Below are 26536 nucleotides of genomic sequence, written 5' to 3' on the forward strand. Positions count from 1 at the left end.
TTAAATAAGCATTTACATGTTTAATTAGACTGATATTCAAGTTAGAAACCAGAAAGGAGCCTATCACGTAAATGTTACCTTTGAAGTTATGGATTTATAGAAAAATATCGTTTTGTTTTTTTACTATTCTCACCCATTAGGAAACATCGTAAAGGACACAGTTATATATTTTTTAATTTCATAAAAAAATCAGGCTTTTAAGGGTTGAACGTTTTGTTATATCTTTATTGGCTTTGGACAAGTTACAGTAGGACCTGCTGGGATAAAAAATTAAGTATACACAAGATAAAAGTCTGTTTGCTATGTGCCGAAGTGGAGAATCTTTCTGAACGCCTTACGGAACTCAGGGTTGAAGATGGTGTAAATGACGGGGTTGAGGAATGAGTTGATGTAACCAAGCCACGTGGTGAAGATGAAGACGGTCACTCCTGGAGAGTAGGAGAGCCCAAACTTGGTGCAAAGAGCATCTAGAACTGAACACGTGAAGAACGGCGCCCAACAGAAAAGGAACACACCTGTGAATAATAGAAAGTAAATACACAAATTAAAATTTAAAATAGTAACATATGTAGTGAGCATTTGCTAGAAGTATAGAAGTACTTAATCTATACTCATATAATAAAGCGTAAACACACATTACTTAGCTACGTAAGATGTCTGCAATCACACGATATCATACTAATATTATAAATGCGAAAGTTTAGATGGAACGATGGATGTTTGTTAGAGTTTGTAGCCTAAACGGCTGAACGGATTTCGTTGAAATTTGGCATAGACCTAGAGCATAGTCTAGAAGAAATAGGCCTCCAGTTTTTTTTTAATTCCACGCGGACGGAGTCGCGGGCAAAAGCTAGTTTTTGAATAATTCTTTTTTTTAATAAAAGATTCTAAACTTGCGAAACGCTTTAGGCTATATATTTTCACACTATTAAACTTTGGGAGTAAATAATTTGGAAAAAACCCGTCATGCAGAAAAGGGATAAAAACTACAAGCTGACAACATTAAGGAAGCATGGTTGCCATGATAAAGATAATTGTTATTCAATTTCAAAGACCTTTGTTGTCCTTTGTGTACTTGAATTTTGACATTGGCAATTAAATATTTACCAAAACGAATGAATACAGTAGAGGAAGACTAAAGAAAGTATGGATGGATTGTGTGAAAGAGGATATGCTTAAGAAAGGAGTGGATACAGATATGACGGCTGATAGAGATGTATGGAGCAGCACATACTGTGCCGACCCTCCATAAGGGATAAGGGCAATTTGATGATGAAGGATACCAGAATAGCTTGTACCATGACAGATAAGAGAAAAATATAAATTGACTAACTTACCTAAAACAATCGCCAGAGTTTGTGTAGCCTTTTTCTCTTTTTTGGCAAAAGACTTGGCTCGTAACTTCCCCGCCCTGTTAGCTCGGAACATGGAGAAGCGCGCTGCGGAAGCCGCGCTCTTGAATCTTCTTCTTGGAGTGCTGATCATCGCACTATTGCTGAGACGACTTAACTTCTTTCTATATAAAATAGAGACAATACAACACGTCTATACAATTTAAACACAAAATCGCTTGCTTACAATTATAGTCTATACTTTGCTTTGAGGTCAATTAGGAATATACATTTTTTTCTAATTTTAAACGTATTATAAGTTGACATGTAAAAAAGCAACCGTTGAGCTAAAAAGTAACAAAATCACAATAAATTTGGTGCGACTAAAACGCGGTTGGTGTGTAGCCGAGTGTTGTGACGTCACCAAACAACAAAGCATTTGATTGGTTCTCAGAGTTATCAAAAGTCAAAAAGGGATTAATCTACCAATCACTTGCTTCAACCAATAGCGTTGCGTTTTAGAACTTGGCGAGGGAGTTTTAAAAAACAAACTATTACTTTTAAAATATCTTTATAGATATGCTTTTATAGTAACATAGTAATTTAAAAAAAAGTCTGGTTTATTATTATGTGTATATTGCCTATTACAGTTGGATTTCTTAGTTTAATTTAAACTTACTTTAAATCCGGTTTCTTAGACACCGAACTGTTTCCTTCTTTATTTGCCTGTGCTCTATTGCTCGGTGATGGAGGAGGAGTGTGCTCCTTCTCTCCATCTATATTTGACGTCACATATCCAGAATCGTTGTTCGTGTTTGGATCCATCATTGGAATTGGTGATGCTAAATTTGCCATTATCCTAAAAACAGTATTGAAATTCTAATACTAGGGTAGATGGAACAATTTTTATCTAATAATAATCGAAAAACATTCTACTTTTAAACCGACTTCCCAAAAGACAGGGGTTTGAAATTGTCTGTATATTTATTTAGTAGTAACTGAGTTGCCGTTGAGTTCTGAAAATCTTTTAAGTTTGTTTACGATTAAATTAAAAATCATGAAGATTATGAATTAACTGTACATTTCTTACTTACAGACCGGTCTCTTCCACAACAGCAGCTAGCATGAACCTCGTAGATCTTGTATTAGCAAGTTCATCTGCGAATACTCCCATCTCAGTTCTGTCAAAGCTAGAAGAAAATGACCTAACATCATTATTAAATTGAATAATTCTAATAAAGCTTATACGTTACTATAATGTTTTGATCAATACATACTGTATACTAAATGAATTGTATGACAATCTGTTGTCTACTGTCAAGTCGCCATGCCAGCAGGACAGTCCAATCTGAACCACCGACGGTAGCGGTTACAAGGATACAGCAAAGAGTCAAATACAGTATATATGGTGACAAGGATGAGATTGTCCTGCTGGCATGACGCCATGACAGTAGAACACAGTTTGTCATAAACTACAGTATCTATCTATACTTTTAAAACCTTTACTAATATAATAAAGCGTAAACACACATTACTCCATGGTGAAGGATTTAGCAATCACATCATATTTTTGAATATAGGTTATATATTTTCACGCTATTAAATTTAAGGGGTAAATAAATTGGAAAAGGCCATCATGTCCGAAAGGGACGATAAACTACAAGCTGCCAACATCAAGGAAGCAATATTGCTGGTAACGGTAATTGACATCCAATGTACAAAGCCTACGTCGTTATTTGTACATTTCAATCGGATAAAACACGGGAATAACTCGTCAGCAATATTAAAATATTTATAAGATCTTACTTTTCATCTTCTTCGTCCTCGTTGCTTCCTGAACCAGTATTAGTGGGTTTGTCATCTTGCACGCCGCTGTCAGTACGCCGCGCTACATCCTTTACATTGTGAACGACGACCGCAGCTGTCCCACTAGAAACTGTAGAGCCTACTGCCGATGAAGTCTGCTTACCTATACGTTGCTTCTTTGCTCTTTTTCGTATCGCCTAAAAATATCTTACGTTGAATTCTTGGATGTAGCTGAGTAGAGTTTAATTTGTAACAAAAACATTTATAAAATTTTAAGGAAGCAATTGTACAGGGTATATCTTAGATGATGGTTCATAAGTTTTGAGGAAAAAATTGAGGGCCACAAGATCTTAAAAGTTTATGGTCTGTTTACACCCTTTATATGATTCGGAATCGATTGTTCTTGCGAAGTTGGGTAGATACTATAGGAGGACATAAATAAAGCAGCTAACCTTAAAAATATTGTAATAGAGAAACATCATAATAATGCAAGGTATGTAGAATGAGCCGAGGGATGAGTAGATAACGTAATCAGTGTTATTGAAGAGGCAGGCGTTAGGGCTTCGGTCGGGGGCATCATTGAGGCCGAGTACGACGGGTGCTCCGATCGCGCCGGACACCAACCACGCGACTCCTATCATGAGCCACACGCGAGCGCTGCTCTTGTGCTTCGCATATTTGATAGGCTGAGTTACGGCGATGTATCTAGAAATAAAATACCATGATTTTGTTTTAAGCATGTAGGGCCTTGGGCCTTTGGAATTAAAAATCAACTGTTCTCGACTGACTATCTTAATGTCAAATATGAAAAAACCACTTTCAAACTTTTTATATTGACATTCAAGGGCTAACAATTATTGGATTTGTTTGTAGTGTAAAAGAGACTAAGAAATGCAGTACTAATATTATAAGTAATTGTTATGGTCTTGTATTACCTGTCTACAGATATGGCGACTAAGTTGAAGATGCTGGAGGTGGAGCAGGTGACGTCCATCGCGATGTAACTGTCACATACGAAGGCAGGCAGGCCCCAGGACCCGTTGAACTATAGCCCAATGTTACACCATACAGATTTGAATTTTAAAACAATAGGTGACAACTATCTATGGTTTTTATTTTACTTACCAAATAGTATACTCCGAATGGCATAACAACGACTGCCACTAAAAGGTCGGCGACAGCCAAGCTTACTATGAAGTAGTTAGTTGCCGTCTTCAAACTTCTCTCCCGCGCTACGCTCAGTATCACCAACACATTACCAAACAATGTCAGCACCGGAAACACCAACAATGACAACGCCCACAGATTATATCCATGCACATCACTACAAGTCACATTATCGATACTAAAATTAGAAAAATCCCCGTTCAACGTTCTTTCAATGTTATAATAATCACTAGAGTTAATATCGTTATCGAAAATCGATCGTAAGTTCGTTTCGTTTTCACTTCTTTCGATAAACGTTCGATTTACCGAGTCCGGATCTGGTGGTTTGAAAACGATAGTCGTTATCCTCGATACATTCTGGCATTTGTTTTGACAAAAGCTAAGCTTCGGGATATCCATCTTTATTTCTTGTGTGTTAAGACTGGAAGTTGCGTCCATAGTTTTACATTATTTGTTTGGCCTGTGTAGTAACTGGAACGGATTTTCGATTTCTCCCGCCACAGTCATTACTGCGAACTCTGTAACAAGAAGTTTTAGAATGAATTTACTAGATTTTGACTGGAGTTTCTACTGAAAGAAACCGAGATTATTGTTCAAAAATTTAACTAAATTATAATAGCTACAATGTTTTGTTAGTTTGTTGTTTTAACTAAAGACACTAATTATTATACAGAGTAGAAATTAGTACCAAATGACACCTGTTTAATTAGTAAAAGAAATCAATAAAACATTCCAGTACAACGAACAAGAATGTTGTAGAAGACCTTTCTTTACACTCTGATAATTACAATGTAATTTATCCATTATCTATTACATTTTAATCATAATTAAAGATAGAATTGTGTTTGTGCGGAACTCTAATTGGATTTCGTCTTAAGGATTCGGAAACAGCGAGGAAACGTTTCCATTTCGACCCACCCCGGCTTACATTCTGCTTTACTGTATTCCTCAAATCAATAGAGTCCTTTCAAATGTTCCTCAGATTTAATTATTCATTCGATTTTCTCACGGTGTAAGATTTATTCATATTTTATTTTGCTTCTTCTTCTTTTTTACATTAGATATTTGATGTCGAGCTTAAGATATCTTAATATTCTGTAACCTTTAAAATTATACATAAACAAATTATTCACATTATTTTCTTGGTTCTTGTAATTTAGTCTAAAGTCTTGTTCCTCAATAAATAACGTTCACGACTTTATTTGTGCAATATAAAATGAGTCGTCACTCGATGTATTCCTTTTATATGAAACCACTGAATCTTAAGGAATTTTAATATGAAACACACTACAAAATATATACTTACATTTCCTTATTGACTTTATCCATACACTATTATTTCGTACATAAAGCATATGTAATAAAAGCAGTGATTGATCTAATAGTATTAATTTGTAGCCTTTTGCCGAAAAATCATGCCCAAAGGAAACCAATTAATTAATGGACGACCTTTTCCATCCTCTTATTGCTTATTAGTAATTGATGATTGCTCCGATATCACGATTGTTTTTACCCGACTCAGGAGAATGTTTTTTTTTGCAAACAAGTATGTGGTCTTTTAACTAATTTATTTTTTCTCCGTTCCTTTTTTATTAACTCAGGCATAATACTTTTATCGTATAATTTCTTTACCGCAACCACTAATTTTCAATATATTTATCACATTTTATTCGTCTTCCTTGCACTCCACTTTAAATTGAACACAACGTGACAAGCCAGAGACAAGACAAGACGGAGTGTCTGCGCCCCGCTGTCTGTACAATTGAACGACGTAGCTTCTTAATGGACCTTCGAATGCAGATTGCTACAGTCACATAGAAAAGTGCAAAAAATAAAATTAACAGAATTATAAGGAAGTTTTCTCGTTGAAATATATTAAGTTAACAAGTCGATACTATTTACAATGGATTTATGTTTCAAATCTAGTTGACGAGTAGGTATTGAGATTTTTTATTTTCTAGGTAATCAGTTTTAATGAATGTAATTAACAATTGTACTAAAATAATAAAGAGTTCATTCTGTATTATTTAAATTTAATCAAAAACAAATCAACAAAAAACTGAACAGTTATGACGCCGACTGTACACTTCAAGTAACAAACTGCGTGTGGTTCCGATCACTCATACGAACGTATATTCATTTTCCCGCGCATTTCGAATACGCTATTTGTACGCAAGGATATGTGAAATTAGTAATTTTAATAAAATGTTACTTAAGTAATACACTAAAGACGTTTCATTCTAATTAAAGTACTGTATGCTTGGGACGTCCGCTCCCGTCGCTGGCTCGGATACGACTGACTTGCTGGCATTACACCACGACACACGTAAACAGTATGGCCATATACTACAAGTACCATTTATGATTCTAATTTAATTTTTAAAAAGTAATAACTAATTAAAATTAATAAAATATGTGTCCATCTTTATTCAACGAAATCATCTTATAAGATTCTTCAGGTTTAATTTCGAAAGTACTTAAGTTAAAGGTCAAAAAGTTTTAAAATTAACTTATTCATTAATTCATTACTTAAAGAAGTATTCTTGTTAACATTTTAATGAGATTTGGATTGTTTTAATTTTCGCTAATGAAAATAAATTTAAAGGTTACACGATTAAAATTAGCCACCTATTCATGTGATATTTGAGTCACAATAATATAACGATCGAATTCAGGAACGAATTTAAACATATCGCTTCGATAACGCTTACAATCTGATAGATGACGACACTGTTACGTTTCGTTTCAACATTCGGCCGTAAATCGTGATAGAAAAAAACCCTGTTCAAGTCAATATATTTAAAAGTGAAAACTGATTAATGTAGCGTTCAAAAACTTTATTATCGCGTAACCATATATGCAAAACAGTTTAATTTCCTGAATACTCTAATATAATTTACAGCTCGCCGACTATTTACTAATTATAAAGCATGCTACCTAGTCATTTAAACACGAAGAGAACAATTGATAGGGATAATTCATCTCCATTTAATTATTAAAATCTTCTTTATTTGCTGAACAATGACGTTTATGTAAAACGTTATTGAGGAGACTTATTATACTTGTCATGTTCCCTATTTCAATAATTAAATCGAATTTTTAGTAACCCAGCTTAAGACATTATGAATAAAATATCGTGTACAAGAAATAAAAACAAAATAAACTAAATAACTGTACTAAAATAAATCCTAACGTTTCAATAAAAAAAACCGTAAAACTGTAAAATTATTTACCTAAAATAAAATCACTTGCTTTTTAATTATTTGTTTTTGAAAATAGAACGGCGGGAACGCACGGATGACGTCACGCACGCGTGATGCGTCGCCCGTGCCTCGTCGCCCTCACCTCCTTCTTTCCCCCCGCGCAGGCGTCGCCTCGCGATTGCCCGGGACGCCAATTATGGCGCCGAAATCTTTTATGCGCCTGACTGCTATTACGTTTGTTTGATTAAAACCAAAATCTATTTAAATACAATTTGTTATCTTCCGCTGATATAATTCGCATGGTGCAGTTCTGGTATGGTGGTACTGTTAATTAAATATTTCTGTTTATTAATTTCGGATTGTTTGTACCATGTATAATGTAAAAAAATGGTACTAGACTACATTGATGAAATCTTCTTTATTTGCTGATAGATACACAGTAGTTACTTCCAAATAATAGTGAAAACGCATTTATTAAAATAAAAACGTTGTTACACTCACACTTGCCACTCTCATTCGCGCCTAAAATCTTTTTTTTAATTCACATTATTGTTATTGCTTTCCTGGCGGCCAGTACGAAATAAAATATTCATCCATAATATTTTTGCAATTTCAACAATTAAAATAAATAACTCATAAACCATATTACTAATTAATATACATATGCTTTTACTTTTAAATGAATGCAAATATATTTACAACTGTTATCAGCGCCATCTATGATTGCTTAACAAATAAACTAAATCTATGTTTCTATTTCATGGTAAAAGAAATCAAATCCATTCTATCGAAAATAATCTATAAGATAGTTTTGAACTTATTTTTCACTTAAAGATTTTATTCAAAGAAAAACTTTTTAATGCTTTTGTCTAGATTAAGTTTGTTAAGAAAGTCTTTAGCTTCACTGCGATGTTTCTTCGTCTAGTTTTTAACAAAAAAATCAAGAAACGTTGAAATGTTTAAAGAACTTGTTTCTTAACAGTTTCATTGGATCTGAGCATTAACTATTTTTATTGAAATTATTAGTTATTTTCAGTGTATTTTTTTCTTCTAGTAACGTTTTCATAATAGAAAAAAGTACAGAACGTACCTAGGGTCGAACAGTTTCTGTTTGAAATCTGCTAATAGTGAACTCCTATTTACCCGTCACCGATCATTCAAAATTGCCAATATTCAGTGCTCAAAGAAGGTCTGTATAAACAACCCTACATGAGTTATGTTATAACATAAAATAAGGTTTTTAAAATATCTATTCTCCACATTAAATCTATACTAATATAATAAAGTTTAAACACAATACTTCTTGGCGTAAGACGTCAGGAATCACAGTTTATTTTGAATAATTATTTCTTTAATAAAAAGCCCTACACCTACGCTATAGTCTATATACTTTCACGCTATTGCTTAGGGGTAAAATGGACTAACTACAAGCTGCCAACATTAAGGAAGCAAGATTATTATGGTAACGGTAATTTGGACATTTGTAATTGAGAATTTGATAAACTATAAAAAAAGTTTTTATAATTCCATGCGGATGAAGTCGCACGGGAAGAGCTAGTAATATTACAAAGCTACTTCCAAAGGCAGTTCAATATAAATGTGTTGTTTTCGTGAACAAGAGCCGACTCTCATATTAAATTAATTCTATAGTGACGAAGGGGGAGTCCAAATAACGCACAATGAATATCGATGTCTGCAAACGGAAGAACGGACTATAAATTCATTTAACATCACGTCGCCTCTACACGACGTAAGCGTATCGTTTCAAGTCTCTTTATTGCTTTATTTATTTTATCAAATGGGATTTTTATCTAGATATAAACAAAATATTACTTTCTTTGGAAAACTCATTAGCTAATATCTTATTCTTAATGGTGTTTTTTAACCAATTAGGGCCTGTCTCACCACTGGCTGAGGCTTAAAGAGCTTAAAAATAACGTCACTGTCAGATAAGGTAACAAAATCTGATATTGCCATTACATATTTAACACGTTGGTTTGTTATCAGACAATGTATAATTTAAGGACAGGCCCTTTACATCTCATAGTCATTAAGGGCCTCTTAGCGTTAGTTTATTGTGAATTCCTGTCCAAAGTTTTGATTTTTTTCTTGGATATACTTGAAACTGAAATTACATCTACTCATAACGAACTTTGGTGATACTCTAGAAGTATAAAACATAAAAACGCTTTTAGAACTTGAGCAATCTTAGGTAATCGCACAAATAACAAATTCATTTTACTTGACCTCTTTCGACACAATGATTTGGTCGGTAACAAGGGTCGAGTGCGGCCTGGGCAACCATTTTCTAAATGTCTTCGAGCAGAAAATAAATTAAAGGTTACCGGATGATATTAATAAATTTTAAAACAAAATAGTCTCAATCTTTCAAATAAAATCATCATACTAATATTATAAATGCGAATGTTTAGATGGATGGATGTATGTTAGAGTTTGTAGCCTAAACGACTGAACAGATTTCGATGAAATTTGAACTAGATGTAGGGGATAGTCTGGAAGAACACAGAGGCTACTCACTTTTTTTTTAAATTCCTACGCGGACGGCGTCACGAGCGAAAGCTAGTATCTAATAAATAATTGTGTTTGCGGATAACATGGACTTAAGTACAAACTTTTAAACTATTAAAAGTTTACGATTAAGTAATCGAAGTACTACTTTTAACTAAAAACCCGTTCGAAACGATCGGACACTTAACGACCTTTAACTCATAAAGATACTATAAGAATCAAATAAAACTCAAACCGATAACACTTATACGATCCATCAAACTTTAACTTAAATCTAAGTAAGCACTAAAAACTTTACCTATAAGTGTTCATTTATTGGAGTGACTTGTATACAACTTTAATTTGTTATGTAAAATTATCTAAAAACGCATCTGCAATTGGGGATGTCTATGGGCAGCAGTCGCTTCGCCATTTAGGCGGATTCAGGTGGCCGCTTGCTCGTTTGCCACCTTATGTTATAAAAAAAAAAAACACTTGTCTAGAAACATGTTGTTATGAAAAGGATATATGTATTTGTACATATATTTCTACAATAAGAACTATTACTCTACAAAACTTTAAATGTAAGAGGCATAACACCCGCGGGTCGTATCCCAATCTCAAGTCCAGTCTAGTTTGAGCTTATCATTTCTAGCCCTTGACGCTAACATTCAGATTACATTCTGCAGTAATAAAAATCAATTATAAGCCAGTAGATATTTAAATTGTACTCAGAAAGGGAAAGGGCAATTAGCATTAATTAGATAGCGGTGCTGTTTCCTTTGATGTATCGAGGCCCTTTGTTTATAATTTGATGTCAAAGTGTGTACACCCTACTGTATGATTACTTAATTCATTAAAAAGACGTTAACTTTATATAAGATAGAGATAAAATAAATCATAATTAGAGTAATGAAAGTATAATAAACATCTTAAGAAATTAACACATAAGAGATACAAGACCAAATTAAATCAGGGAATATAAATAGGTACTTTAAATTATGTATCTAATGAAATTTTTGGTGTAATGCCCGCCTTTAACAGAAACTAAAGTACCCAGAGTCTATGATTAACTAGCTTTAGCCCGCGACTGTGTCTGCGTGGAATTAAAAAACAAAAGTAAGTTGCGTATGAGGTGCCAAATTACATCGAGATCCGTTCAGCAGTTTAGGCTGCAAACTCGAACAAACATCCATCCATGAAAAATTTCGCATTTATAATATTAGTAAAGTCTTTTAGGTAAATTTATTTTGATAATTTTCTTTGCATTCACTGAATTATGTCTGTTATTTAGAATTTATAGTATGAAGTGAAAATAGGCGGGTCACCTACTAAATTTGTATGTCTGCCCATTACTCAGATAAACCTGACGTGACAAGCTGTGTCACGTATGACATTGAAACGCAATAATATTTATGTTTTCAAAAGAATACGTTTCATATTTGTGTAAAATAAATTATTTTAACCAAGTACGTATAAATTTTAGAATAGTTTTACTACAAACTAGGTGTTACTCGCGACTTCGTCCACGCAATATTAAGATAAAATAGTAGCCTATAGTATGGCCGTCTATATCAGCAACCTTTCAGTGAAAGTCCGATCGAAATCGGTCCAGCCGTTTTGGTGATTACCCGTAACACACGCGGCTTGCGGACAGACAGACAGACGGATAGCCAATTTTTTAAAATGCTATCTTCTTTATTAGCAACGCAAATACATCATCGTCCCGAAATATGGAATTGTTCTTTTGATATTACAAACAAACACAATGTCATTACATAAATATATTTTTGTCGACTAATAAAACAAAAGACTATCACCAACAGAACTAATTGTAAGTAACTTACATTACTATCATCTTTCTAAATGTCTCCACAGAGGTACGAAACCTACCCTAATTTAGACGAGACTAGGCCATAATCATCCACGTTGGTTTACTGTGTGTTAATTTATAACACCTAACTATACGAAATCAGCCTAGCATTTAAGAGTACAGAAGGTCTAAATGAAACAGATTTATAATCCTTATATCGCCATGAGACCTATTAGTACTCCGTATTCATTCGTGTAAATACTGTCAGTGTAAGATAATGCATTTATGTACTGAACAAATATTAATACTGTAGCAGACCCAGTCCCTAGTGTTTGCTCTCCGCTGAAATATCACAACACACCGACTGTGTAAATTTAATATATTTTATATACAGAGTATAAATGAAGCAACATTTACAAGAGGAAAAATATTCTACGCTATACATGTAGTTAAAAAAATATGTTAAACATGACCTATTGCTCTATTTGTGTTTTCCAAAATATAACTAAAGATACTCCGCCTAACAACCTATCTATACTATTATAATAAAGCGTCAACACACACTTCTTTGTTGCTTAAGATGTAAGCAATTACAGCATATTTTTGTATAATTCTTCTTTTAATAAAAAGCCCTACACTTACGTCACGCTTTAGGCTATATATTTTCACGGCATCAACTTAGGGGGTAAATATTTTGGATAAAAAACCCTAATGTGGGAAAGAGACCATAAGTTGCTGCCAACATTAAGGAAGCAATTGTCATTTGTGTGTTTGAATTTTGACATTTTGACATGCGGATGAAGCCGCACTGGAACTGCTAGTTAAGGTATAAAAGGTAAAGTAAATTGACGACTTTAAAACATATTAAACCCCTTATTAAAAATATTAATAGTCGTGAAGTATTTTATGAAAATATATTTCCAAATAGCATTGACTTTTTACATGGTAATGTCGGAAGCTTCGGAACTGATATCCATTATTCATCCCGAGTTCCGTTTAAGTTGAGACAACAAGTTACTGACACCGCACTGGACAAACAAAGAGGGACAAATAAAAACTCGTTCAATAGTTCCACTACCGTTCCCCTGGAGTCCCTTGGCTTCTTATTTGTCTTGCCACAACAGTGGTCTTTATCCATAGATCTTTTAGTCAACCGCTTTATTTGACTTTTCTTACATTTAATGGAATACGACGGATTCATTTTACAACATTAATGACAATTCGAGCTACGTATTTGCTACGGCGTAGCGGTCCAAACAACTTATAAGAGATAGCTGATGCTCGCGACTTCAACCGTGTGAATTTAAAAAAAGAATTACTAATATAGCTTATGTTACTCACAGATAAATTACTTTTGTAACGGTGAAAGGATTTTAAAATCGGCTTAGTAGTTTTTAAGTTATTTCAATACATGGAAAAATCCAAAAATACAATAATACAAATATTTCCTCTTTCTAATTTTAGTATGGATAAAAGTTGCCAAATAACAGTTTAAAAATAGCTGGTATAATGTTATTACTCACAATGATTTACTCTACTACAATTTACTCAATAATCATAAGAAAAATAACACCATTTCAAATAGAACTAAACAATATGAGAGTATGTGTCGCTCAGCAATATTTTATACAAATTACTTTGTTTTCCGGCACCTTGTTTCCCGGAATATCATAAGAGAACCCTTACAGAAAGTTGTTTTATGTCTAAAGTTATGTTTTACCAAATCACAGAAAAAAACAAAAGATAAGCTTTATGTTCTAAGTTAAAAACTTTATCTTAAATAAATAAAATAAGATTTACTTAACCCTAATAAAAGTAAAACTTAATAAGAGTCCAACGAGATACTAAGTAGTCGCTTGCAATGTTGCATTTACGACCAGCGCTACAATGAATTTTGTCTTAGAGAACAAAAGCTGAAACTAAGTTAAAGCTTACAAAGTGAATTTTAAGTGTTACAAATAAAATAATATACAAACGTATTAATTTAAATAACACCCTATATCAAGCATTATACAGAGTGTCCCAAGTAACATTATTGAAAATATTTATTTGATCACTGGGAAGAATTTAAACAAATACTCGATAGTGTAAAAAAATATTAGTATAATTAGGGTGTTACCAATAATATTTTGCTTATGTAACTGTATTTAAATTCTTTTGTATTCATTTATCTTACCAATATACCATGCGAAAGTTTAGATGGATGTTTGTTAGTTTGTAGCAAACGGATCTCAATGAAAGTCATAGATATAGAGGAGAAAACACAGGCTATTTATTGTTTTTTTTTATTCCACGCGGAGTTGCGGATGAAAGCTAGTCAATTTGTCGCTTTTTTCATAGTTTTCTTATATAGTCATGTTATGTACACCTACTTCGATTTTAAACCTAGTTTCTCTAGTTCATTATTCTCATTTGTAATTATGTATTTAGTTTTACGCTGTTTGGTAAACCTAATAGAATAAATAAATTTATATTATTTATGCCCTTCTTTGGTTAAATACCTATATAAAAATGTCATTAGGTCATATCAGTAGTCGATTATATTAAAGTCTGGACCGTGATACATAAAATCTAGTCCTTCGTCTTTAATGTCGTCCGAAAGAATCACTATCGCATTTACGGCTGTTTACGAAGACTTGAGTTGTTATGAGATTTACGATATGACGTAATGCGATTTAACGTTGCCGCGTTCCTTCAGAGAATATCGAAGGAAAGTAACAATGTAATATGATGGTTATCCTTTAAAGCGTATCTTGATGACATTAATATTTTATTGGATAGTTTAGGAATAGCGCCATCTATTAGTAAAAATAACAAACATGCATTTAAAAAAGGAATTTAATAGCGGGTTCACCTTTGACTAAACTATCACACACTGTTGTGCGATTGTCGATTGTTTTGGAGGCAATTTAACTGTTTATTTGCACAATTTAAAAAATCGAGTAGTATGCATACCTCCATATAAGCTCTTAGGAATCAAAGCGAGACCAATCAGTTTAGTCAAAGGACCCGCGTTCTAAAGGCGTAGATTTCTATCTTTCATTTTATTTTATTTCATTACTCTCAAGCAATAAATGGTATTACAATGTATTTAGGTTGAGTTAAATAATTGTAAGCAAGAAAACTTGTCCATAAAAGTTACCAAAATACAATACAAATCCGTAAAAAACTAACAGAGTATTTAATAGTTTAATTATCAATAAAAATTACTGTTGTGGTGTTAACCTTTTCGTGTAAATGGTTCAACTGCGTGGTCCAGTCCTATTTCTTACCTACAATTAGTTAATGTACACGCTAACTAATGTTGTATAGCACTATTTTAAACTAAAACAGCTATGAGCATTTTGTATAAGTTCTATTATTGGTTTAACATGAGTTTAAACTTAAAAAATAAGTATTTTATCTGTACTAATATAATAAAGAAGAAAGATTTGTATTTTTGTATTGAAATAACTCAATAAGTACTGGGTCGATTTGAAAAATTCTTTTACCATAAGAAAGGTAATTTATCTGTGAGTAACATAGGCTATATCTTTTAGTATTATTTATTTCACGGGGACGAAGTCGCGAGCAACAACTAGTTATACATATTTTAACAATTCTAAAGTTGTATTTAGTTTATTTCGTTACAAAATCAGATAATATAGAAGTAAGAGATTTGTCAAGATAACAAAATAATACAAAAGCCAAAGTCGTATAATAAATAACTCCTCTACTGAATTCGAACATTCATCTTCGTTCCAGAGAAATAAGTGTCATATAATTCACACTGGAAAGTTTGTAGTGTCCGTAGTTTTGGTAAAATATCTGTCATATTGCTGGAGATATCGCCTCACACAATGAACGGAGCAGTAACAAGGGTCGAAAGTCGCGTTGAGAAAACAATTTGCCAAGTTATTGTTTGCGATTGTCTCTTAGTTCGTCTACATTTATTTCGGCAACAAAGGAGGTTTTTTGTGCTTTGGACATAAATGTGACTTGTTAGTTTTGCTTTGACACATTAGAAATCATTTCAACTACACATCTTGTCACACTCATTATGAATAGGCAAAAATTGAAGAGTTTATTATTAAATAATGCTCGCGACTGAATTTATTATATATTGAAATATCGAGATTAAAAACTATAGCCTATGTTACTCAAAGATAAATTACCTTTCTAATGATGAAACAATTTTTAAAATCGTCCCAGTAGTTTTTAAGTAATTCAATAATATAACATACAACAGGACAAAAATGTAAATCTCTCCTCTCTGTAATATTAGTACAGATTATCAAGTAATGTTTGTGAGCGGATTCACACAGAATTAAAATTTATTCTCGACTCTGTTCTATGTCTGTGCCCAATTTTGATAAGATGTGTTCAACCCTTGCGGAGATATCGAGTAAATAAGAGAATCATTTACCACAGTAACTGTACACATTACCGACATCATATTCAGGTATTCACGTGGCCGCTTGCTTGTTTGCTACATTATAATATAAAAAAAAATAAGTAGATAATGTGTTCTTTCAGAATTTTTTCTACATATACGAGTACTACTGAGATCGTTAAGCCTTTCTGATATGCAGTAATATACATCTATCTTTCTATACATTCGCATTTATAATATTAATATGAATTATGATATATTACTTTGTTTGAAGAGTGTGCGCACACATGAAACTAAACTACCACACAACTGTTTAGTTACGTTTTGATTCCTTTGAGCTTATATGGAGGTGCGCACACTACTCGATGTTTAGTTGTGCAAATAAACAGCTGAATTGACTGCGAAACAATCGACAATCGCACAATAATTGTGCGATATTTTAGTCAAAAGTGTACGCCTGCTCTAAGAAATAAAAAAACGCTACTACTTGTAATTACTTCTAATGAAACAATTCTTATGTAAGTGTGAAAAACTCTAATACACTTTGTATGTTTAAAAAAATTTAATCCAGGCAAATACAAGTCGGTAGAGTTCAAAAGCTTTTGGGATGTATGCTGAGGTTTTTCATTGAAAAAAAGATTGGATCACACTGTCGAGCTTTGTATCTTTTTTTCGTAAAGCTGAACATAGGATAAAATCTGCACCCGGTACAGACGATTTTTTTCAGCAAAGATTTAAAAGATAGAAAGTATGTACTGTTGTATACTTAGTTAAAAAAGATATTTCTTTTAAAATCCCTTCATAACATCAAAAATTCAACATTTAAGCAATAACTTTGTCTTCTATACTATTATTATAAAGAGGAAAAGTTTGTTTGATTGTAACGAATAGGCTCAAAAACTACTGGGATACAGATTTTTAAAATTCTTTCACCGTTAGAAAGGTAATTTATCTGTGAGTAACATAGACTATATTTTTTATTTCTTTTTTACTATTTCTAAATTTCACGCGGACAGAGTCGCTCGCAAAATTTTGTATAAAATATTTTCAGTCACATAATTTTGTTATAGGAAATATAAAAAGACTAAATGAAAGATGAATATTATTTGTCCTAACCAAACGTAAATAAACTAACTTACATACTGAAACGACATTTAAATCTGTTACTATCTCGAATGATAAGGCCTCGGTTAAGCACTTAGTGCCGCTTACGAAGGAAAACATCAAAGAATCGTTTGAATATTCGGCTACAAGTAACATAACCTAAATTTATCGTTCTATTACTCTCTAAATCCTTCTTCCACAGTTCTTTGCAATCTATTGTAAATTATAGACATACTAGCTGTTGCCCGCGACTTCCTCCGCGTGGTATTACAAAACATACGAACTCGGGAACCTGACATTTCTCGGGGATGAACCTTATCCCATGTGTACTCTAGACGTTTTTTGATGTCCGTGGCAAATTTCAATAAGATACGTTGAACCGTTGCAGAATGTTCGAGTAAACATTAAAAAACTAAACTAATGAATCCCATGGGAACCGTAACTATTCCAGGGATAAAAAGTAGCCTATGTGTTCTTTCCGACTATGCTCTAAATCTGTGCCAAATTTCATGGAGATCCGTTCAGCCGTTTAGGCTACAAACGGTAACAAACATCCATCCATCGTAACTTTCGCATTTATAATATTTATATGATTATATGATATCTATGCCTAAAACATAGAAGATGTTTCATTCCTCATATCAAATCAATTTCAAATTAATTTGTCACATAAATAGGTACGTAACATTCAATTTCCAACGAGCTCTCTAGAGAGTTGAATAACAAGCCATGAACGTTCTCGAATATCAAACGCACTCGTTGAAACTCAATCTGAGATATGAAAATATTGCGGGAGTACGTGAGCCGACGGCACGTACGCCGCGGAGTGCCTTGTTGTGTACCGATAGTGTTGCCATATGCACACTAAAATTCTATTCTAAAAACAAAGAGATTTAAAGAAGATATAGACGCGCCAAGTTTGTTTCACCGGTACTTTCTCTGAAAGGTACTATATCAGCTGTCACCTTTAGTAAGCCATCTCGTGTATTAACGTTTTATGGTATTCAAAAGTATAAGAAGCTCCATCTTTTACTGAAAATTAAATTAAACAGTGGTACAAAATAAAACGTAAACATTTAAAACATTATGTATTGACGTCTATTAGCAATAATTTAAATACAAATAATAACTTTGAATAAAATCAATTATATACACATTTTTAAATTAAAAATTGTTGACATGTCCGTGTCCTCTCCCGTTTCAACAGACATTTGGCCTCCTCTAAGCATTTATAAGCTGACACTAAAACAAGATAAGCATAAACTATCCTACTATAACTCTGATTGTACTTTTAAGTTGTCTTAACTTAGATTTAGATTTAACTTAAAGTAGGTTTAGAGAGGAACACCAAACTGTAGCAAAACTGTTGTACGATTTTCAATTGTCAATTGTTTCGCAGCCGATTCAACTGTTTAGTTACACAATTATACATGACATAAATATGTACATATCTTTACAAAAACAAACACTTACATACATATATACACACACATACGCATGCACACAAACACACACAATACACCAAGTAGCTCATAACAAAATATTTATCTTTTATGTATAACTCTCATCTTATTTTGTAACTATGTATTTTAAATTTCGCAAGACAATCGTTAAAAGAAGACACTGCCTCCTGAAACACAGTTATTACTAGCTCAGGAGACAGAGTCCCACTAACTGTACTAAACTGTTTTGGATCAATAAAGATTTTTTTTTATTAATTATAAATCAAGTAGTGTTCGCACCTCCATATAAGCTAATAGAGATGAACGCACGACTAAATAGTTGTGCGATTGTTTAGTCAAATATATGCGCGAGCTCTTAGTAGTCTCCCTAATTTTAGTCCCTTTCTCTTTCCACCCTTTTCTTAAGAGGAAAAGATGGGAAGGAATAGTAGATTTGACGGTGAAGAAGACGCATATGAAGGGAAAATGTTCCCGTTTATGTAAGTCTTTTCATCCGTCAAATTAAATAAAGGAGTAAAGGTGCAGAAGCGTTTTCGTCCACTTTTACTACAGCTATAATTTACTGAATCGAATTGTTACTAGCCAAACGTTTAGTACAAATGTAACAGGCAGTAAGAAAGTAATAAATTTAAAAATAGAGTTAATTAAAAGCACGCTTCAAAAGTTCCAATCAAATAAATTACAGAGAACGATCCAGTATATTTCCTAACGGGCGGCGCAACGGGTTTTTTGTTCCAGATAAAAACGTATAGCCATTACGAAAATTCGGCTTTAACTCTGAAAACTACAAATTAAAAGGTTTGCTGTTTTATATAGAAATGTAATAAATTAGAAATCAATTCGATTCGTATCTGGAAACAGCATTTACATGAAGTCGTGACAAAGATTAACATTGGTATATTATTTAACAATGGTAGTGCCCGCTTTAACATCTTAGCACGAATGGGTCGGCACGCCCGGTGTAATACCACGACCACACAGAAGACAGGCGTGAATTGGAAACAATTCCGTGTTTCGTCTGATGAGTGTGGTGCCGGAGGCCTAATTTAAGTCCCTTTCTCTTTACCACCCTTTTCTTATAAGAAGATGGGAAGGGGAAGTGGATTTAACGGTGGAGGAGATGCATAGGAAGGGAAAGTATTCTCTTAATGTGCGTCTCCTCCTTCGTCGTATAAGGGTAGGCAACGCATCTGCAATTGCGGATTTCTATAGGCAGCGGTCGTTTCGCCATTTTGGCGGATTCAGGTGGCCGCTTGCTCGTTTGCCACCTTATGTTATAAAAAAAAAAAGATGATAAAAGCTAAATTAAAACTAGACAAATGCATAAAAATGTAAGAAAACGCTTTAAAAAGTAGTTTTGTCATAATTGTGTATTTAACTTTACCTTTCTCTACAACTATTACATTGTAGAAGTCGCTAAGTGAAACTTAAGTGAGAAGTAATTTAAGTCACAGTCACCTTCAAGTAGGGCGTCGAGCGGCAACAGTATTGTTTGATAATTACATAGTTTTCAGAATTAATTAAAACTGTTTTCAATTTTACTTAGCTTCTCAATAATTAATTTTCCAAACCAGAATTTTCAATATCCGTAATATCTTTTTATGATTAAACTAGTAGCGCGACCCGACTTCCTACAGGTTGTACTTACTAATAATTTATTACTTTTCATTTAACTAGCTTTCCTTCGCTACTTCGTGTGCGCGAAATTAAAAAACCAAAAGTTAGTATGTGTTCTTCCAGACTATCCTCTATATCCTTGCCAAATTTCATCGTTATCCATTCAGCCATTTCGGCTTCAAACTCTAGCAAAAATACATCCAAGCTTTTGCATTAATAAATAATAAAAAATAGTAAATAAAAACATACAATGTATTTAAATTGTGAGTCTATTATAGAAAATATCATAGAAAAAAAACAAGTATATTGTGATCGTACGTTTCTATCTAGGACTGCTAACAAACTATAATATAATAGCGATATAGGTTACAGAAGAAATTAATCTTCAAACGAATTTCAGGTTAATTAGTTGCCTAATCTAATCCCTTTTGGGTGGAACATTATTAATTACTTTGACGTCAGACAATATAAATGGGATAAAGCCAATTACAGCGAGCCTTAAACCACCTACTGAATTTAATTCCTTTCCACGATTGATGGTTCCACAGCTACGAGACAAATATTTATACCGAAACATTGTTAAATAATAAAAATGCTACCAATACTTTTATGTAATAAATCTACATAATTTACTTTATTTTTACAGGTATACAGAAATATTATAAGAATAAAATATATGTGTGTGCTGAATTTTCTTCGATAAACATTCCTATCCCTGACACTTCACTACTAATCGTAGACAATAGAATGCATTTCCTTCTATTAAAATATTCTATAACTAACAATTTTACAAATGATTACAAGCGGGTTTTGTCTTTTTTTATATAAAATAAGGTGGCAAACGAGCAAGCGACCACCTGAATCCACTGAAATAGAAAGCGACTGCAGCCTATAGACATCGGCAATTGCAGATGCGTTGCCTACCCTTAATCGACGGAGGAGGAGACGCACATAAAGAGGATATTTCCCATTCCTATGCGTCTCCTCCACTGTCAAATCAACTTTACCTTCCCATCCTTTCTTATAAGAAAAAGGTTAAGGTTTTGTCTGAGAATACATCGGCACTGAATAAGAAAAAACTATTAATTAGTTTGTTGTTCCAGGCAATTTTCTACATCTATGTCTAATTTCGTCGAGATCCGTTAGTAATAAAAATCATCTATCCAATTTTTTAATTATTATGATTGACACTTGTATGTATACAACAATATGAGTAAATTACATAACCGTATTAAGGAATTGTTAAAGTAAAATAAAACAAGATTATACAAGCTAAACATTTACTCCTTCACAAGCGAGAGATCTTTAAGAATTATGGTAATGTAGAGCTTCGAAGCCATTCTGCTAACAATAATAACCGTTTCTAATAACGGTAACTAATTAGTGAAATGGAGATAAAACGTGCTGTGAAAAGAAAGTTGATCCTTCTTTTAACAATTGCGATTTTTTTTAACACGCAATCTCAAAACGATTAAATAAATCTACGTAAAATTTGTAACAGATATAGATTGTCTGACTGAATAGTCTATTAAAGGGCTTTGTTTTAACTCCACACGGACAAAGTCGCGGCTGACTGCGAGTATGTCAAACGATTTATTTGCCACATATGTTTAGTTTCTATATCTAACATAAACGATTTTTACATGAGTTAAGTTATACCTGTATCTGATTTTTTTTATGATTCAGGTTACCTTAGTAACATGAGCTGGGATAGGAACCATAGTCATGTTAACTAAAGGCCTTTGGTTTCGGAACATTAATTGATTAAGTAACGAGAAACACGATACTTGATGCGAGGGTCAAAGTAATCTCGTAATTAAAGCACACGAACATTCGATATTTAAAGCTTAGACCCAATTTGTATGGTAATTCAATTATTTTGACTGAATAATTCATGTGATGTTTATCTTTATGTAAAAAGAAATTAACTGTTAGATATGCGGAGGAGTAAACAAAAGCAACGTTCACTTAGTGCCAATTGGTTTATTAACGATTCATATAATTTTATGTATAGTGCTTGCCTATCATCATCCACTTGCCCTTATCCCTTATGGAGGGTCGGCACAGTATGTGCTGCTCCATACATCTCTATCAGCCGTCATATCTGAATCCACTCCTTTCTTAATCATATCCTCTTTCGCACAATCTATCCATACTTTCTACGGTCTTCCTCTTCCTTTGTAGCCACCCACATTCATTCTTAACACTTTCTGGTTTATGTCCCCATCGTCCCGTCGCATATGTCCATACCACGCTAACCTTATGCTTTTTTTCTCCACCACTGGCGCTACTTTCAAACTTCTAACATACACATTCTTAACTTTATCCAATCTTGTCACACCACACATCCATCTTATCATACGCATCTCAGCGACATGCAATAGATAAAATTAAAGATATCCACTAATTTCATCATTTGTATGAAAAAGGCCGCATTTCATTTCACGTTATGAAAGAGAATAGCCCTTTCTCATTTGTCACCGAATTTACTTTTAATCAACTAAAGAATAAATCCAATTAGGTTTAAAAATAAGTCATAGGACTATGCCACATTAAACGCACATTTGTTTTTTAACGCGCGTTAAAAATTAGTGTTTAATTAATGTGAATATATTGAAATGTATTCACGCTAATTGAACATGCAGTAGCTCTTCTGAAACGCAAAGCTTTTTTACGCGATGTTGCATTTTGAGCGCTATATCAACGAAACAAGAGTGATTTTTGTAAAGCTTTCGTGTGAACAACAGCATTAAGAAAGCGCCAACGCCGAGCGTTAAAAAAGCGCTCGTAATGAGAGACAAAGCTCTATAAAGTATTTTGTATTATAAATCGTAACTTGGAAGCTAATTCATTTCTGTATTAAAGAAACAAATATAAAATATTATTATGTGCACAGGTTGTAGGGCGGCAAACATCAAAGTGCTTATGAAAGGCTTTACGCCGTAAGCTCTCACTGTACGCCGCAGGTCACAAACACACGCGTTATGTGATATTCATTCTGTCCTGGTATTCACTTTGTGGTCTAGTAATGCTACAAAGCTTTAGTTTTTACCATGACAAAATATTGAGATTTGAGTTTGTATTTAACTTTCACTGTGGAAGAACATTGGTGTTTTAAAAATGGGACCAAATAGCAACTATTTGAATTCCGAATCACGTAAATTTACACTTAAAAACAATTGAACTAAGAAAACATTTATGAACCCCGTAATGCGTAAATAATTGTAGTTACTAATTTCTTTGCATAGGTTAGAAAAGCCGAATGCCCCCAGGCCTAGATTTTTGTATACTAGGCTAGGTTGTAATTCTAGAAAATACATCATGTAAGCTTAAGTACTAAAATTAAAACTCCCATTGTTTAAAGAAGTCAAGGCGCTCGGAGATAAGTGCAGCGCAGGAGTTAAACAATGGACTTAGCCTAGTTCTGGTGATGAATGCGGAAGAGGTCGGGATAAAATACATGTTTATTCTTTCATGACTGCCTTATTAAAGTGAAAATGAAAATTTCCTGATTTCCTTTTCATTTTTGAAACGTGCAAAAACTGAATTTACTAAAGTAGGTTTTTACTAATAATAAAGTACGATTTTCAATACAAAATATAGTAAACATTGTTTAAAAGAGTTCATGTTAGTACAAATATGTTGAACTAATAAAAGAAAAAAACGATATCGATTATTCAATTACGAAATTGGTGAATTTATATAAATAAACATTAATAGAATACAGTCGAATTAAACTACTTATTTAAAATATAACACACAATTAACGTTAAAAAAAACTGTCTATAAAAAAGGTTTGTTTGTACAAGTGCCACTTAGAAAAAGAGAGAATAAACCTTGATATATAACTACAGCTGATAAATAAAAGTGAATAAAAACTGTTGCAAGAAAGAAATATTTGTACACAGACGCCATTATTTATCCAGGGAAACAGGAAAAGAATGTTTTCGTAATATAAGCAGGTTGAAAATTGAAGCTGCGAAAGGAAGCAAGATTTAGATGCATTTATATATCTAGTCTATATCTATGTATATTCTATACTAAAGTATAGAACAATTAAAAGGAAAAAGAAAATTTTGTATGTATTTAATAACCCAAAAAACTGGAACAATTGAAATTTTTTTTCACTATTGACGCTACGTTATCAGTAACATATGCTTTTTTTATTATTTTTTAATTTCACGCGAGCGAATTCATGAGCAATAGCAAGTAATAAATAATTTAGAGACTAATTTTTGACACGTGAAATAAAAAAAATATCCTCAATTCATTATCTCAAAAAATTCACTTCGTTATATTACTATGAACGATATCTAAATATTAATGCTGATTTGCTAAAGTTTCTATTAATTTTATCATTTCCTAGTGTTATGTTGAACTAAGTTTCAAAGGAATTAAACTCTAATTCGGAAACGCACATCATCATGTAACCAAAAGGACTAACCAATAGTTAATAAGGAAACCGGTAGTAAAATTGTTATTTTATTCAAAGATTAAGAGCGTGCGCACACCTGAAACTAAACTATGCACAACTGTTTAGTCTCGGTTTGATGCCTATGAACTTATGTGAAGGTGCACACACTATTTTAAGCAACTGAACAGTTAAATTGGCTGCGAAACAATCGACAATCTCACATAGTTGTCCAATAATTTTTTTTTATAACATAAGGTGGCAAACGAGCAAGCGGCCACCTGAATCGGCTAACATCAAAGCGACCGCTGCCCATAGACATCCGCGATCGCAGATGCGTTGCCCTTATCCGACAGAGGAGGTGACGCACATAAACAGGATATTGCCCCTTCATATGCATCTCCTCCACCGTCAAGTCCCCTTTTACTTCCCATCCTTTCCTTTTAAGAAAAGGGTGGTAAGGGAAAGGGGCTAAAATTAGTCGAAGGTACACACGTGCACAAAGAAAAAGCACTCTAAAGAGATTAATGTCCGCTTTTATTGAATTTTCATTAATCAACTTAAAAGTTAATATCAAGTCTGTTAACATATGAATATGTGAATATTGTCTGATATTAATTAAAACAGCATATTGTTCTGATCACACGGAGCGTGTGATTAAAATGTGCATACAACTAATTAATACTGCAGGTATATTATATACTGGTTGTAGTAAATACATTACGATGTCTATCTATAAATATAAGATATTTTTATAAATATAAGGTGGCAAACGAGCAAGCTGCCACCTGAATCCACCGAAATGGAAAGCAACCGATGTCCATAAACACCCGCAATTGCAGATGCGTTGCTTACCCTTAATTGACGGGAAGGAGATGCACATTAAGAGGACATTTCGCCTTCCTATGCGTCTCCTCCACCGTCAAGTCCACTTTTCCTACCCATCCCTTTATTTAAAAAAAAACAGTGGAAAGGAAAAGGGACTAAAAATAGGCCTCCGGCGCCACACTCATCAGACAATGATGATGATGATGACGGATTAGTCGAGCGAGCGCAGTCACGGGCGCTCCCAATAGAAATCCCACAACTCCATATAAATGAGGGTCACGCGTGGATAGAATCGCACCGCTTTTCGCTAAGTGGAAAAAGTCGTTATTAGGCTAATGGCTAAATAACTCATTTGTCAAAGATTAAAGATGTCAAGAGACAATTGTTTGTGCTATTTTACTCATAGTAGGACAAAGAATAAAAACTTTACTGTCGTGTAACTTTAAATTCATGGATACAATAAATAACTGAAAAAATAATGTTCGTAAGTATTTTTCAGTTATTCGTTGATCTTTGTCATTCAGTGATAATGTAGCTTCCTTTTTTAAATTTTTGATTTTTTTAATCGGAGCAGTAGTTTTTCACATTTAGTAATAGCATATAAAAATTTAATTCTTTTTTTATGCAGATGAATTATTTCCTACGAAAGTCTACCTTTATGAGTTAAATACAAAATGACATAATAACTTTGTTAACAAAACAAAGTTTCGGGACTAGGAAGTTTGGAGTGACAAAATTCATTGTACATAAAATAAGCTTTTGGGTTCATAAACTTATGTTTTACACACGCCTGGGACTCCAAGTTACATTAACACATACTTCCGCTCATAAAAACATACTCATACAAAGTATTGTATGATTTGCCGTTATTGCTAAATTTTTAAATATGCTACTTGTGACTAATAATCTTTGT

General features: G+C 33.2%; 1 protein-coding gene across 2 annotated transcripts; it reads right to left on the reverse strand.

The window, feature by feature from the left end:
• Positions 1–235: 235 nt before the first annotated feature.
• On the reverse strand, positions 236–5630 carry LOC106101513 (dopamine D2-like receptor). Of its 2 annotated transcripts, none has more exons than XM_013280764.1 (9): positions 5611–5630; positions 4263–4822; positions 4073–4182; positions 3590–3842; positions 3138–3334; positions 2426–2521; positions 2011–2190; positions 1338–1516; positions 236–515 (listed from the first exon to the last, which is right to left on the reverse strand). In XM_013280764.1, the coding sequence occupies exons 2-9, from the start codon at positions 4740–4742 to the stop codon at positions 301–303; spliced, it is 1710 nt and encodes a 569-aa protein (XP_013136218.1). In that variant the 5' UTR covers positions 4743–4822; positions 5611–5630; the 3' UTR covers positions 236–300. The 2 variants fall into 2 exon arrangements, with proteins under 2 accessions (XP_013136218.1, XP_013136217.1); XM_013280763.1 differs by having other exon boundaries at positions 2426–2536.
• Positions 5631–26536: the final 20906 nt, after the last annotated feature.

This window comes from Papilio polytes, unplaced genomic scaffold, assembly GCF_000836215.1.
Source record: "Papilio polytes unplaced genomic scaffold, Ppol_1.0 DF823980.1, whole genome shotgun sequence".
NCBI classification, from domain to species: domain Eukaryota; kingdom Metazoa; phylum Arthropoda; class Insecta; order Lepidoptera; family Papilionidae; genus Papilio; species Papilio polytes.